Here is a 14847-nt window from a genome sequence, read left to right on the forward strand (position 1 = left end):
AATCTGCAAGCACTCAAAGCAGCAATGACAAAAGCAGGAGGCCATGCCTCCAGCTCCTCAGAGGACACTAGGTAATTTCTCGTATTTCCCCCCTTTCCTGTGGTAACTACTGCTTCCCAGCGAGGGCACCGGCCAGTGGAGTCACTATGTTCTCCCAAGACCACGACTAGAAGAGTGACAAGGGAGGTTCCGGTATTCTCTACGAAAAAAATGTCAAAGATATAAAATGAGTTTAATTTTTATTAAATAATGTAAAGGGTTTTGTTGGCACCATCCACGTAGATTCTTGCCTTTTTGCATAAAACAAGCCACGTTAATTTGCTTCGGTAGCGGAGAAAAGGAGCTACTGTAGCAAATGCTGAGCGAACCGACTCACAGCCCAAGAGTGTCGTCACTCTCTGGCTTTCGCCAGCCCTCCTGGGCCTGCAGGTCCGAAAGGCTGCCCCGGGGGCCCTGCCGCAGGCCGCGGGCTTGTCCTCCTACACAGACACCAGCCGAGCCCGGTCACCTGGAGGAGCTGCGCTCTTTGCTGACACAGTCGTCCTGGGAGGTGGTGTCCCCGTTGCCCACCATGCTGCACGTGCGCCTCTTCTTCCTGCGGTGTGTCATCCCGTCGCCCTCGGAGCCAGACTCGCACTGGACGCAGGAGAGAAACAGGGATTCAGTCAGATGCAACCCAGGCCTTCCTTAGACAAACCTCTGACCTCAGGAGACGGCACAGGCATTGTCCGCTTTCTCCCAGAAGCAAAAAGGCCCTTTCTGACATAGTCTGAACATCCATCCCCCTGGGGGCCCAGTGTCCCTCCAGAGGTGGCTAATGGGAGGGCTGTTTGTTTGGAATCAAGATGCTTACTCTAAGAATGTGTTACTGTCCGGGCTCTGCGGTCGCTTTATGGAATTTCACTGTAACTGAACGTGCAGCACTCAACATGCATAGAACACGCCCCCGCCTCCCTTGAGAAGGCTGACTCAGCAGATTATGTGAAGATGCAAGACGGACGTCCCCTCTGCTAAAAGCACGGGACCCCCTCACCCGGTGTGATGTTAGCTTTTAACCAGGTGACTGAATTTGCTGAGTTTCCAGACTTACACTTGACCATCCACGGGAGATTCCTAACGTGGGCTGTGAGGTCAGAACACCTGGAGTCTGAACCCCGACACCACTGATCGCCAAACGGGTGATCCCGGGCCATTTACTTCAGGACATCCCCAGACACCCCTCTCACCCCTTGGGATTACTAGGACAATTCACAAACATGTGTAAAGCTATCGAACAGGCAAAATTCACCCCCCAGCAGGAACGGTGGCAGCTGGAGTTCTTGGGAGAAAGTGAAATGTGTTCACATCATTCTCCCTCCTGGATGTGAGGGGGGAGTCGCATCTGGTTTTTACGGGTGACTCGCCCTGGATGCCCGGTGAGCGAGCAAGGCCTCACCTCCGAGTCCGAGTCCGACGAGCTGGAACTGGAGGAGCTGGAGGAGTCGCTGGAGCTGTCGGAGGCGATCCCCGTGGATTCCTGCAGGTCAACGGAGTCGGCCAGGACTGCCAACTCAGGATGCTCCTGCTTCAAGATCCTGAGAGACAAGAAATATTGTGCTCAGTGCCTGGACAGATGACACCCCCGCACAGTACCCCCAACTGAGAGCTGAGGCCCGTCTCTCCAGGACACACAGCTCCACAGGCTGGGAACAAGAAACCCAGCATGCCGCTCAGGCTGCCCTGGAAGGAAAACTAGCCCCGCGCCCCGCACTGCCCCTGTGCACACGAGCCGGACGTGCTGCCAGCACGCGAGGCAGTTTCCTTGAGTTTGCCTTGGTCTCCCCCTCGGGAGAACCATCTCTTCCCCTTGCTGTTTCCCTGATCCTGTGCTAGCTGATCTTTTTAACCTCTCCTCTGCACAGCACAGTACCAAATGATGGGAGCTGGGCTTGGTTAAACTCTGTCTGTAGGAGCAGAAACAGTCAGGCTGGGAAGAGATCAGAAGTGTCAAGTAACAGAGAGGGCCCCCCTCGCTGGAGGAGAAAACTCAATGGGCCTTTCCGGGGCTGCAGCCCTCCCCTTAGGGACCTACTCTGGCATCCACTGCAACCAGGGACTAAGACCTGCGGGACGGGAAGGCCTTCAGAGTGACCAGATCGCAGTGGCCTGCAGGACAGAGTAAGTGGGCCTCAGGTGCCCAAGAGTGCGGGGAGAACAAAGCCACCACCCTTGCTGGCCCTCTCAGCAGGGAGGCTGAGCACTGAACAAGCCAGGATCCCTCTCTTACCCCGAGAGCTGGTCCCTCCGGGCCAGGGTTGGGACACAGTGGCACGGGGTGGCTGGGGGTGGCTTGCACTGCCGCGGCCCGTGCTGTATCTGTTCTGTGGATAAACAGAGGGGCTAAGTCTCCAGGATGGTCACCTCACTCACGAGACCCGAAGGCAGTGAGCTCAGATGGAAAGAATGCTTTGGGGCGAGAAAAAGGAAGTCACCAAGTAAAACCCAAACAAAATGCCTCCTGTGTGAGTCCTAACTTTGGGGAGAAAAAACAAAAACAAAAAACAACCCAAAAAAACAGAAAATGAGAAACAATCCCGATTAGAACCGTGCTCTGACTGACTGGCTCTGCTCAGACATGCAGTCCTAGCCTGTCACCTCGAGGCTGGCAAGCATCCCGAGAACCAGCCCTGACCACGGGCCCACTCTGCTCAGCCCGTGAGCTTCTGCAGGCCTGGTGTGTCCCAGGCCTGTCTGAAATCAGCGCACCTTACAGCAGCAGTGGACTCTTTCCATTTTATCTCTGGGGTAGACGTTGGAACAAAGCGAAAATAAGAAAAAAAAAAGTCTCTCACCTATACCACTTCCTCGACAACTTTGGTCTCCCTCTTACCGTCTTGTGCCACACAACAGGGAAGTTGGTGCTGCTGGCAAAATTCTGGGTGATGGCAATGGTGGTGTCGAGATTGAGGACAACGTGCCACCAGCCTCCTGAAATCCAACAAGTAAACACTGAAGCAGGATTTGGTTCTATATACAACAGCTCTATGACACAGCTTCACATAACATAACACAGACCTTCAGAAACGGGGGATTCCTCTGCACGAGAAAGAGCCTTAGAGACACAGGACCCAGAGTGGTAAAGCCTGCTCCTGGTGCCAGAATCACAAGCGACCTGTTTGTCTGAAGTTTTACTGGACCGAGGCTGTGCCTGTTCCTTTATGGACTGTCTGTGACTGCTCTCCTGATACAGGGGCAGAGCTGAGCAGTTACGACAGAGACCGGCTAAGCCGAGGTACCTACAATATTTTACTCTCTGGCCCTTTACAGAACAAATGTGTCAAGCCCTGGGAAGCCACAGCTGTGACCACAACTGTAAAGGCAGCAAGTTCTTCAGTTTCTAAGAGGAGGCCTATCTTAAATACCCTCACTCCCAACACTTAATCTACCAAAACGAAGTGTGGTTTTCAAGTATAGGATTTCCTGCCTCTTGGCTCTAAGTCACTATTTCCTGACTCAATCCACCCAGTGCTACACTGTATCATTTACAGAAACATGCACAAGTCACTGCACATACAGAGACACTAAGTAACTCCTGGAGAGAAAAATGAATAGGATCTCTAGATACAGGATGTTTATCATTTTCAATTTTTTTTTTTTTGGAAATGGGGGAAAGAACGTAATTAAGTTTGTTTATTTTTTAATGGAGGTACTGGGGACTGAACTTGGGACCTCTTGTATGCTAAGCACACACTCTACCACTGAGCTATACCCTCCCCCATATAGGAAGTTTATCAACATTCATTATACATTCAGGTTACAAGAAACATCGACAGCAGCCCCCACATGGCAACATATCACCATATCACTGTCAGGGGCAGGCACCAGTTAGCTCATTCAGAGTCAGCATGCAGAGGGGATTCCTTTGACACACTCTCTAAATTGTTGTGCAAAGAATATTTTTTCTCAGTTCATCTATACCTGGAACAAAGACAGTCTCTCCTGGTTTTTGTAAGATTTCCAGGGGTTTGAATTCGGGTGGCCAGGTTGGAAGCTGCGTCCGGGGATGAATGATATTAAACCAGGTAATAGCTTCATCTTGCTGGTTCCCTCCTTCTTCACGGGTCACCTTGATGAGCTCCCTGGGCGTGCTGGTAGGGAACAAGCACCAGCGTTTGTGGCCCTGAACTAAGGCATTCCAGGCGCTGGTTCCCAGAGGGTCGATGTGAATTCCAGTTCCAGAGCGTGGTGGCCCCATCACAAACCACCTAAAGGATGGAAACATTCCAGATGTGAAGCACAATTTAACCATACAGACCCACACACTACAAAATAAACTTTCAGTTTTATACAGTACACTACACAAATTCTAATACATAGAAATGCTGAGGGAATTGTGCAGACTGATCCCTAACAGAAAACAGGAAAATCACTCATGTGGCTTACAACTAGCCTTTAATTATTAAAATTTCCAGGGACAGGGGGGCAGGGGGTTATAGCTCAGTGGTAGAGCATGTGCTTAGTGTGCCTGAGGTCTTAGGTTCAATCCTAAGACCTCCATTAAAAAGATAAAATAAATTCAAAAATTAAAAAAAAAATTAAAACTTCTCTTTATAGGTTACTGGTTCAACTCTAGTTGCACCTCTGAATCACCTGGGGAGCCTTCAGAAATCCTGATGCCCATGCGGCACCCCAGACCAATAATTACCTCAGCCCCTGGCAGAGGGCCTGGGCAGGCATCAGGATCCCTCTAAGTAAGTTCCATGTGCAACCAAGGGAGAACCACTCACTGTTTCAGAAAAAGATTAGCTGACCCAGCTCTGCTGTTGGAGACAAGATTATAACCACATCACTGCCCACTGTTTTACCTGTAAGGGGGCCTGCGCTTCTCGCCCGCATACTGGAAAAGGTCATCAGTGAAAAACTTGGGCACCTTGTAGTCTTCCAAAAGTTTCCTTCTTTTGGGGTGTTCACCGTAGCTGCTGTCAAAGATGTAAAGGGGGCTGTCATCCCGCGTGCTCTCCATGTACTCGATGTAGTATTTCATCTTCATTTTCACCGAGTAGCCGTCATTATCCTCGCCACACTTGAATTTCTGGTTCCGGTATTTCCTTTTGAGGCGCTCCAGAGTCCATTTCTCCTGCGCAGACCAGCCTTCTTGGGCATTGAGCAGAACCACGGGCTTATAAGGTCTTTCGTATCTCTCCACAAATTCCTCCACCGACAACTGTAAGGCGTCTGCCCTTTCCACGTTATCCTGAGAGAATCAGAAAAGAACTATCGAGTTAAAAAAAAAAAGTCCAGCGGCAGATAAGGGTGTCCCCCAAAGCTAATTAGCAAAAGCATAGCTAAGTAGGCAGATTCCGCTCTGGCTCCTCTTAGGGAGGGAAAAGGACCTGCGTGCGTTCGGGCACGTCGCACCCAGCGCCACCCCACCAGGCAAAGGGGGCTTCGCATCTCCCACTCGTGCCCTTGGCCAGCCAGGTTCTCTAGGGCCCCGCCGCCCGAAGGGGTCAAGGGCTGACAGGCCTCGTGGAGGGCGTCAATGGCGTGGGACTCCGGCTGCCCTGGCAGGCACGGCGGGGGCGCGGAGGAAGGAGGCCCGCCCTGGAACCGGGCCCCGATGACCCCGACTTCCGCGCGGTGCGGGCGAGCCCATCGAAACTCCGAGGCGCACTGCTCTGCGCGGGCGGACCCCGGCCCCAGGAGAGGTGCGCAGCCCCCGGGGATGCCCGCGATCCCGACCCGCTCACCGCCACGGCCGCCGGGTTCAGCGAGAAGTTCTCGTAGTAGTTGTGCCGGGTCCAGTCCAGCGAGTCCTTCAGCTCTGGCCGCGCACTCCGCTTAGCCTCGCGGATCCGCTTCTTGCTCTTGTGGTTCATCCTGCGGGGGTCACCAGCTAGTTCCGCGACGACCTCGGCGCAGCGCGCTTCCTGCCACCAGTGCGCCCCCTCCCCGGCCCGGGCGGTGGCGGCACCAAAACGCCCTTCGCTCGGACCCGGCACCTCTAAAGCCGCCTTCCAGAAAATTCACTCCCCAACCACCTCCGGAGCCTCCGGTTGGGCCTGCGGCTGCCGTCTTCCCCGCCCCCTGGCCTCTCGCGATAAGCTATTGGCCTCCGCGCCTCCGGGGTCCGCCCTCACACAATCCGGGTCTCCGCCATGTTGGGAAGGTCTTGGTGGCTGAGGGGCCTCCCCGCCGCGGCCCCGCCTCTCCCGCGCCCGCTTCCGGTGCGCGTCACTTCCGGCAGCGCGCTGCCTCTCCACAACCTGCTTCCTGTGGGCCGGTGTTGCCGGCTGCCTGTTAGTCTGTGTTTCGTTTGCCTGGCTTCAAGTCTTCTCGTCGCGCGGCTACTTCGCCGCCCGAGGGTTGCTTCCCGCCTTTTGCCGTCGGGTAGTTGCGATCCGACGTGGCGCTGGGGAGGCCGGCGCGGGGGACCCAACGCGCGCAGCCTGGCAGCCCGGCGCTCTCCCCTGTTGTCGCCGCGCCCGGAGGCCACCGACTCCCCGGGCGAGCGTGGCCTCCGAGGGCATGTGGTCCGAGCCCAGCGCTTCCGGTTCTCGGAGGAGCCGGGCCTGGGAGCCGAGGGGGCCATATTGGAGGTCCGCGTCCCGCAGGTGCGTTAAGCGGCACCCGCCGGGAAGCGCCTCCCGTCCTTTGCGGTGGCATCTCAGGGCAGGAGCGTTCTCAGCCGACCTGGGGCTATAGGGAGGGGGCCCCGCGGCTTTCTGCCTTAGAGTAGGCCGTAAAGATTTGGTGTGAAGCCCTTTGGAAGAGTAAATACCTTTCAGAAAGAAATGTGAGGGCCCTGCGAGGAAGGGGGCCTCTTCATACTATTTCCCACCAGAAAAGTGGCATTCTTGACACCTAGTATTTTCTTTGATCTGGCCCAAGGGCTTAATAATTCAGATTTATCTGGGACCAGGGGTTCCAACCCTCACTACCCAAATAGTTTCTTGAGTTGGCATTCCTTCCTTTCAGTTCATGGCTGCCCCTGAATTCTCAACAGCAGTTACACCTTATATACGTCCGGTTTTTCAGAGCACTTTCACGTTGCAGTATTTTGATTTTCACAGGAGCTTGTGAGGTAGGCATTGGCATTGACAGTTTAAATATGAGAAACAGCTTATAAATATGAGAAACAGCTTAAAAGGAGTTGAAGGCTCAAATGGAACCCGTTTCTGGCAGTTTCTAAACGCCTTCACGTTGAAATACCCCTTTGGATTTCTTCCTAAATTTAAGGGGTGGGTGAAGATACACCCTGTGATAACAGAGCACCCCCCCCCCTTTTATACCCAAATCTGCATAACTCATTCCTCTAGTCAGAAGTATTTCGTTGTACTCCTGGGTAAAATTCACCAGGGTAGGCATTTTTGTCTCTTGATCACGTCTAGCATATTTTAGGCACTAATATTTTTGTTGAGTGCAGTGAATAATTCAGCTCAGACTTTCAGTTCCTTTACCATTGATGTTTGCTCTAGAAAACAAAGACTTGCAGTTTTGCAGTTTAATAATTGCTAACTTTGTATACTTAATTTGTGCCCGGCACTGTATTAAGTATTTGGCATTGAGTCTTCCTAATCACTCTATGAGACAGTATTTTGCAGTTGAGGAAACTGAAGCACAGACAAGTTTAAATAATGAGTGAGGTCTAGTACACAGCTAGTACATTACACATCTCAAGTTTGAACTCATTCAAGTAGGCTCATTCCAGAGTTGTGAGCTATGTTATCTTGTCTCCCTAAATACAATGCTCTCACAATTCAATGCCCTCCCAGAGGCTTTGTGAATTGCCTGCCTTCCTAACTCCAGGATTCAAGCTCTACTCAAACCTCTTCTAGGGTGTCATTCTAGGACCACACTGTTCTTCCTTATCATATGTTGCCTGTGCTTATAACTCTAATATCTTTTTTTGTATATATTTTTTAAGTATAGTTAGTTTACAATGTTGTGTCAATTTCCGGTGTACAGCATTATGCTTCAGTCATACATGAACATACATATATTTGTTTTCATATTCTTTTTCACTGTAAGTTACTACAAGATATCAAATATAGTTCCCTGTGCTATACAGTATGAACTTGTTGTTTATCTATTTTATATATATTAGCATCTGCAAATCTCAAACTCCCAGTTTATCCTTTCCCACCCCCTTCCCTTCCTGGTAACCATAAGTTTGTTTTCTATGTCTGTGAGTCCAATGTCTTCTTATTGCACTTAAATAAAAACTAAACTTCCTGTGGCATATGTAACCTCACAAATCTGGTCTCTGCCTTCCCTCTCAACTATGCTTGTACTATACAACCGTGCCTCCAGCCCTCAGACCCACGCTGCCAGGGCTCTCTGTGTCCAGGCAGAAGCCTTTCAGTTCCTGCTTCAGGGCCTTTGCCTGAATTACCCTCTCCCTGTCTAGAGCAGCCACCTTGTGGTCACTGCCCACCCCCATCACTCTCACATCACCCAGTTGTATTGTGCTTGTAGCATCATCACCAACCAGAAATATGTATTTGCTTCCTCATTGCCTGTCTCTCTCTAGTAGGAGCTGTATATACATTTTATATCCCATGAGGTACTTCCTCAGCCTAGAATAGTCACTAAGCCACTCAGGCCCTGGATAAATGCTTGTTGAATAAATGAGTGTATCAAGAATGCTTATCACATGGTATTAGTTTTATATCCCCCCACTGGATGTGAACTGGAGAGCAGGGAACAGTTTTTGCAATGGATGCCAGTGCCAGGCACTCAGTAATTGCTGTGTAAATATACCGACTTCTGATGTGTCAGTTACTTATGGCCTACAAAATTTTTTTCAGGTCCTGCATCTTCAATATGGAATGTATGTTTGGCCCTGTGCTGTGGTCCTGGCCCAGTACCTATGGTTTCACAGAGGATCTCTGCCAGGCAAGGCTGTCTTAGAGGTACAAGTCCCTTGATGTTTGGGAAAATCCTAGGTTATGTTCCAATTTAAGTCCACATGCTTGTTTTTAGCTTTTGTTAGATATTTGGATGATTTGGCCATCTTGTAAGGCAGGTGAGCTAAGAATGCTTTTTACACCTTTAAATGTAAAATTTTTTTTTAAAGTATGCACCAGAGACCATATGTGGTCCACAAACACTAAAATATTTACTGTCTAGCCTTTTACAGTTTGCTGACCCCATTCTAAGTGAAGCCCGTAACTAATTTTAGTTATGAAATCTTGGCATAGGGTGTCCCATCAGGGTCATCCAGGCTCTACCATACCACTTGCAGTCTTTCTCACAAAACGGCCCTTTTCATTTCTGGAAATCTTGAGAGTAGCTATAAAATGTGTCTTACGTCTTTCTTACCATTCCACCTGGCTTGAGACTACTGAAGGTTTAGAGAAATAAACTTTTGTCATTTGTAGAAATGGTACTATGCTTAACCCCCAAGGCTAAAGACAAACCAGAAAGTTAACTTTTGTAAAACCATGTAAATGAAATGGATAGGGAAGGCATTTGGCACATACTTCTGGCCCACAGTAGTGATAATTGTTAGCCACTGGCAAAAGTCGAGTCACTGCCCATCCTCAAACAGGAGAAGCGTTAATCAATATGAACAATAACATTTATGAAGGCATTCCTTAGCATTATTCCTTAGTATGTTCACAAGTGCCTTGCCACTCTCAAGACCCAGCTGGAAAACCCTCTTGGAGAGCTATGTTGCAGACCCATCAGGTTTTAGCCATGTGAATGCTATTTAAAATTGGTAGCAACAACTGAATGACTGGTTGTGTATCCAAGTCACTCAATTGAGCTTCTAGAGCCCTGGTGTCATAAATAACTAGGAACTCCTTTATATATAGATCATGAGAACTGAGAATGACTGAAGGAAGTAAGTGACCCGAAACTACTCCTGGACTTACTAAGCAATGGAACTGCTCAAGATACACATTCTGTTTGGAAGCAATGTATCATTGATCTTTTAACAGCTCAGGGGTTGGGGCACCCACCCTCTGCAGTCAAAAATCCATGTGAAACTTTAGCAGGCCCTATCTTGAGTTCACATCCAGGGATCCAGCCAACCACACTTCATGTCAACTGTAATTATAGACCCTCACATTTCCACCACTTGTTTAAGGGGTAACTGCCAGTTGCAGAACTGAGGGCCCTTTAATACTAAAAGGGACTGTAGTTGACCTTTGACCCACTTAAGTTTTTAATGAGTTAAGTAACTTGTCAAGACAAAGTAAGCTCCGCATAGTAAAGCATGTTTTATAGGCATGGCAAGCTCACTATCCTTATACATAAGACCTTGTACTAAAAGATCAATGCAAGGATGAAATGGGAAACAATATGCCAAGCAAGGTCAATTCTTTGCAGTTCTAAGCAAAACCTTTAAACTTGTTAGATTGGAGCTGGAGTGAGCCTTCCAGGAATTATGGCTGCAAAATGTGGTGCTGAAGTAACACTGTCAGACAGTTCAGAGCTGCCTCACTGTCTAGAAATCTGCCGGCAAAGCTGCCAAATGAACGACCTGCCACAGGTGCATGTTGTAGGAATCACGTGGGGTCATGTATCTCAGGATCTTCTGGCTCTACCACCGCAAGATATTATTCTTGCATCGGATGTATTCTTTGAACCAGAAGGTAAACTTTTACTCTTCTTGGTAGTAAATTTAGCCAGGGATGCAATGGAATTACAATCTATTAAGAAGTCTTTTCTTCCCAGACTTTGAAGACGTTTTAACTACAGTTTACCTTTTGATGCAAAAGAACCCCAAGGTCCAATTGTGGTCTACTTACCAGGTAAGAAGGTAAGACTGAATAATCCTGGTTCACTCAACTTTTTTTAAAGTTAACTTCAGCCTTACTCCTCATTCAGCGTCTAGTTTAAGGATAAAATGAGAATGTAACTAAAGCAAAACAGGAAAAGCTTAGTTTTAAAAAAAATTTATTTTTTAGTGCTGACTGGTCACTTGAAGCTTTGCTCTACAAGTGGGACATGAAATGTGTTCACATTCCTCTGGAGTCTTTTGGTGCAGACAAGGAAGATATAGCAGAATCTGCCCTCCCAGGAAGACATACTGTTGAAATGCTGGTCATCTCCTTTGCAAAGGACAGTCTCTGAATTATACCTACAGGCTGTTTTGGGACAATGTCAATACTGATTAGCAACTTGGCAAGCCAACTATGACTCAGACCACTTCAGCTTCTCGTGTACAAACAGTGAATTTGAAGATGGATTAGACCTGTTGGCTTTGGATTGTGATGGATCACATAACAATTAAAACCAAAAAAACCATTAAACACTTATAAGAAAAAACTCTTGGATCTTTTCCTTAGTCAGTAAAATAGGGCATCTGGGTTGAGAGCAGGAGGTACCCACAACCTCAAAGTGCTACCTCTTAAGAGCATTCATTTTAGGGACAGCTGGTGCTGAACTGGCATTTCCACCTTTTAACTCAGGGGGAAAGTAATCAGCTACTGAACATTTCACTTTCATACTATACAGCCGGTAACATTCACAAGGTAATTGCACAGGTCTTTCAAATAAATGGGGGAAAAAAGACCAAGACATATTCTGAAAAAAGCTAACACCAAGAAAACGTTTTAATTAAACTACAGAAACAATGGTTATAGTACAGAATATTCATGAGGAAAAAAAATACACCATGTTATAAGTACTTACAAAGTTACAAAACCATTTTGTTTGCTTCCTTAACATTTTCCGTATTTTAAGTTCATACATGAAGATGTTCAAATTTACCATTTGGGGGAGGGGGAAGAGGAAGAAAAAAAAGGTGTATTTATCATCTCTAGATGTGCTCACTGTATGCTCCGTTATATATATGCAAGGCCCGGGTGACTGGAAGTGCAGTTGTCAGGCATTTTAATAAACTGGACAGCCATTTGTTTCTGCACGACAAGGCATCTTTACACAGGAGCAATCAGGAGAAAACAGGAAACAGCCAAGCACTCTGCACTGCAACACGCCACCTTAACAGCTAACCAGCATTACTCAACTGCTACACAACTGCGCCTAGTGCACAAAAATACATAAGAGAAGAGATTAGAATTGTGTTTGGTAAACAATCCTTTCAAAAAAAATCAAGTCTTTTCACCTGAAAAGTCTTTATACAAATTTGGGTTCAGTTTACCATTTAGACCTGAAGGTAAATAACATATACAAACAAATTTACACCAACTTTTGTAGGTTTTAAATTTTAAGGTATGAAGGCAATGTTGAGTCAATCTCTTGACAGCTTTAGGCTGTGTGTAATGGCTGCACACGTTTCCTTAAAAGTAAGGAGGCCACAAATTAGGTTACCAATCTGTTTAATTTCAAACAAAAAAAGTCAGCACTATATAAACAAAAAGGAAATTTTACCTCAAATATCCAAGCCAATAATGAAATCTGAAGTCGTTCACCTCACTAAATTACAAGAAATTTGAATAACAGCAACAAAATGGCACATAAAATTAGCTTGCCACCTGAGGCAAAGCTTAAAACAAGTAAAAAGTTAGACAAAATGTTACAAAATAACCTTTTCAATAGCCAGTTGCTTGTTCCAAGGACTCTTCGATGGACTGAGTACTTGGTCCTTTTCCCCCAAGTCTTCCTTTATGTTGCTTGTCGACACATCTAGGTTTTAAAAGAAATAAGTTCAGTTTACCTTCCATTATTATGAAGTCACTTAAAGTGCACATGGTTTCAATTTCAGTACTTACTAAGGCTCTGGTGAAACCAGGAGGTTACAGAAAGGTTCCAACCAGCCATTATCACAGTTTTTAAAAGGCCCAGTTAGGAAAATTTCAAAGGCTACTACCACCAGCATTTAAAGTTTTGTGTTTATGTATTCTTGGCCAAATAACCAAGGTGAAAAATGGTAAGGGGGGGCAAAAAAAGAAAAGAAAGGAAAAAAAAAAAGGGCTGTATCCAAACAAAAACAACTTGAAATCAGACAATTTTAAGACTAAGTCTTTAGTTTTCAAATGAAACATTTGGCAATTTTAGACTAATGCTTTAACATCTGAGCTACTTAGGGCCCTTTCCTTTTAAAAAATAGGACCAAACAATGAGTTAAAGACACACTATCCTTTCTCCCACCCAGTGCAATACCTGTAAACTTTTGGTTCCAAAAGTTCATTGCTTCTTTTTGCAATTCGTTTGCCACATCCATTAGAATATGAAGTCCCGGTCAGTACAACAATAGTTGAACTGATTGTTTTCTCTAAGAGGATAGTGCATCTTTAACATTTAAAGACAAACCTGCTCCAATACACGCCCACAGAAACTGGTCCCTGGAGGATCAGCCAAATCAGTTAAAATCTGCAATACTGGCCAATATTCTTTTATCAAACAGGAGACCGCAGCTTTAAAGGGGAAAATGCAGACGTTGGATAAAAACAGCAAGAAATAGTCATTTTCATTAATAGGTCTCAAACAGTTCATGAAACAGCCATTATTATCTAAGCTTTATACACATCCTTTCTGCAGACCCCTCTCTTCAGTATTACTCCCAAAACTGAGTTAGCTCAGAGCAGCACTCCTAACATCAGGAGTCACTTTTTCATTAATACGGATCAAAAAACCTACTCCAAACCCCATCTCTGATTTCGGGCCATGAGTCTCGGATCCCCCTAGACATTACCATTTGCTTAAGAGGACACCGCTCCTTCCTCTTCAGGAGACTTGGGAGGACTCTTGGATCGCGACCTGGACTTGGATTCCCTCTTGGACACGGGTGGAGGACTCCTGGACCTAGACCTGGACCTGGACCGCGAGCGAGATCTGGAGACCGACGAGGACTTGGACTTGGACCGTCGCGCGGATCTGGACTTGGAGGTCGATCGAGATCTTGAGCGAGTGCGAGAGCGGGACTTGGAGCGGCTGTAGCGAGATCGACTCCGGGACCTGGACCGGCTCCGACTCCGGGACCGGCTGCGGCGACGCCGCCTGGGGCTGCGAGCAGGGACGAGCGGCGCGTCAGGGTGCGGGCGGCCCCGCCCGCGTGCTCCCGCCCGCCCAGCCGCCATTATCTCGCCGCCAGACGCCATTTCCCTGGTCGCGAGCCGGGTCCCCCGCCCTCCCGCGCCCCGCCGGCTGCTGAGTGGGGAGCGCGGGCGCGGAAGGGGGGCCCGCGGCGCGTCCCGACTCGGCCAGGGCCGCCACCACGTGTCCCCGCGCACCTTTGTGAGCCAGCCCCAGCCGCGACGCCCGCCCGCTCACCTGCGGCTCCGACGTCCGTAGCCACCGCCCCCGTACCGGCGGGGCGGGGGTCCCCGGCGGCTGTGATGCGAGTCCGGGGGGCGGCCGTAGCGCGCCATCTGCACTCGCAGCTCGCGGCCGTCCAGCACGGCCCCGTCCATGGCGTCCATGGCGTCCTCGGCGTCGCGCTTGTCGTGGAAGCGGACGAAGGCGAAGCCACGGGACTCCTTGGTGTAGCGGTCCCGCGGGATGTACACGTCGCCGACGCGCCCATACTTCTCGAACACGCGCCTCAGGGTGTCGGGCGAGGTGCGGTAGGTCAGGTTGTCCACCTTGAGGGAGGTCATGCCCTCCACATCGGGAGGCGGGCGGCCGTAACTCATGGCTCTGGAGGGTCGGCCCGGGGCCCGCGACCGCGCGCCGACGAACTAACGCCCCGGCGGGCCCGCGCGCTCGGCTGCGGCGGCGGCGGTTTCCTCAGACTAGCTCGGCTCGACGCCGCGCCTCTGCTCTGGCGGTTGGCTTCCGCGTGGAAACGTTGGGAAAGGCGGATGGGAGACACCGCCTCGACAGCTCCAGAGCCGACTCCACCTCAGAAACAACTGGCGGGCGGGCGGCTCCAGCGCCCATTTATATCCCTCCTCACAAAATGGCGACCGCGCCACCCGGAAATGAATCCTCTGATTGGCTCGCCCCTCCCCG

General features: G+C 49.0%; 3 protein-coding genes across 14 annotated transcripts; 1 reads left to right on the forward strand and 2 right to left on the reverse strand.

Moving 5' to 3' along the window:
* Positions 1 to 222: 222 nt before the first annotated feature.
* Positions 223 to 6138, reverse strand: JMJD6 (jumonji domain containing 6, arginine demethylase and lysine hydroxylase). Of its 4 annotated transcripts, none has more exons than XM_031685785.2 (7): positions 5730 to 6137; positions 4845 to 5233; positions 3958 to 4244; positions 2870 to 2967; positions 2267 to 2355; positions 1436 to 1574; positions 223 to 636 (listed from the first exon to the last, which is right to left on the reverse strand). In XM_031685785.2, the coding sequence occupies exons 1-7, from the start codon at positions 5856 to 5858 to the stop codon at positions 505 to 507; spliced, it is 1263 nt and encodes a 420-aa protein (XP_031541645.2). In that variant the 5' UTR covers positions 5859 to 6137; the 3' UTR covers positions 223 to 504. The 4 variants fall into 4 exon arrangements, 3 of the variants coding, with proteins under 3 accessions (XP_031541645.2, XP_072795747.1, XP_031541646.1); XR_012059859.1 differs by having other exon boundaries at positions 498 to 636; positions 2267 to 2360; positions 2832 to 2967; positions 5730 to 6138; XM_072939646.1 differs by lacking the exon at positions 2267 to 2355 and having other exon boundaries at positions 2832 to 2967; positions 5730 to 6135.
* A 234-nt stretch (positions 6139 to 6372) lies between these two features.
* METTL23 (methyltransferase 23, arginine) lies at positions 6373 to 11514 on the forward strand. Of its 4 annotated transcripts, none has more exons than XM_072939653.1 (5): positions 6373 to 6593; positions 8790 to 8877; positions 10346 to 10583; positions 10666 to 10750; positions 10899 to 11259. In XM_072939653.1, exons 1-5 carry the CDS (start codon positions 6508 to 6510, stop codon positions 11062 to 11064), a joined length of 663 nt encoding a protein of 220 aa, XP_072795754.1. In that variant the 5' UTR covers positions 6373 to 6507; the 3' UTR covers positions 11065 to 11259. The 4 variants fall into 4 exon arrangements, with proteins under 4 accessions (XP_072795754.1, XP_006199484.1, XP_072795755.1 ...); XM_006199422.4 differs by having other exon boundaries at positions 6419 to 6593; positions 8790 to 8894; positions 10899 to 11514; XM_072939654.1 differs by lacking the exon at positions 6373 to 6593 and adding an exon at positions 6960 to 7063.
* A 14-nt stretch (positions 11515 to 11528) lies between these two features.
* SRSF2 (serine and arginine rich splicing factor 2) lies at positions 11529 to 14773 on the reverse strand. 6 transcript variants are annotated; one of them, XR_012059864.1, is made up of 5 exons: positions 14167 to 14773; positions 13589 to 13899; positions 13207 to 13310; positions 12482 to 12579; positions 11529 to 11976 (listed from the first exon to the last, which is right to left on the reverse strand). XR_012059864.1 is itself a non-coding variant. In XM_072939651.1 (3 exons), exons 1-2 carry the CDS (start codon positions 14526 to 14528, stop codon positions 13596 to 13598), a joined length of 666 nt encoding a protein of 221 aa, XP_072795752.1. In that variant the 5' UTR covers positions 14529 to 14773; the 3' UTR covers positions 11529 to 12579; positions 13589 to 13595. The 6 variants fall into 6 exon arrangements, 2 of the variants coding, with proteins under 2 accessions (XP_072795752.1, XP_072795753.1); XR_012059862.1 differs by lacking the exon at positions 13207 to 13310; XR_012059861.1 differs by having other exon boundaries at positions 11529 to 12579.
* Between the last annotated feature and the right edge of the window lie 74 nt (positions 14774 to 14847).

The sequence above is a fragment of the Vicugna pacos genome, chromosome 16 (genome assembly GCF_048564905.1).
Source record: "Vicugna pacos chromosome 16, VicPac4, whole genome shotgun sequence".
NCBI classification, from domain to species: Eukaryota; Metazoa; Chordata; class Mammalia; order Artiodactyla; family Camelidae; genus Vicugna; species Vicugna pacos.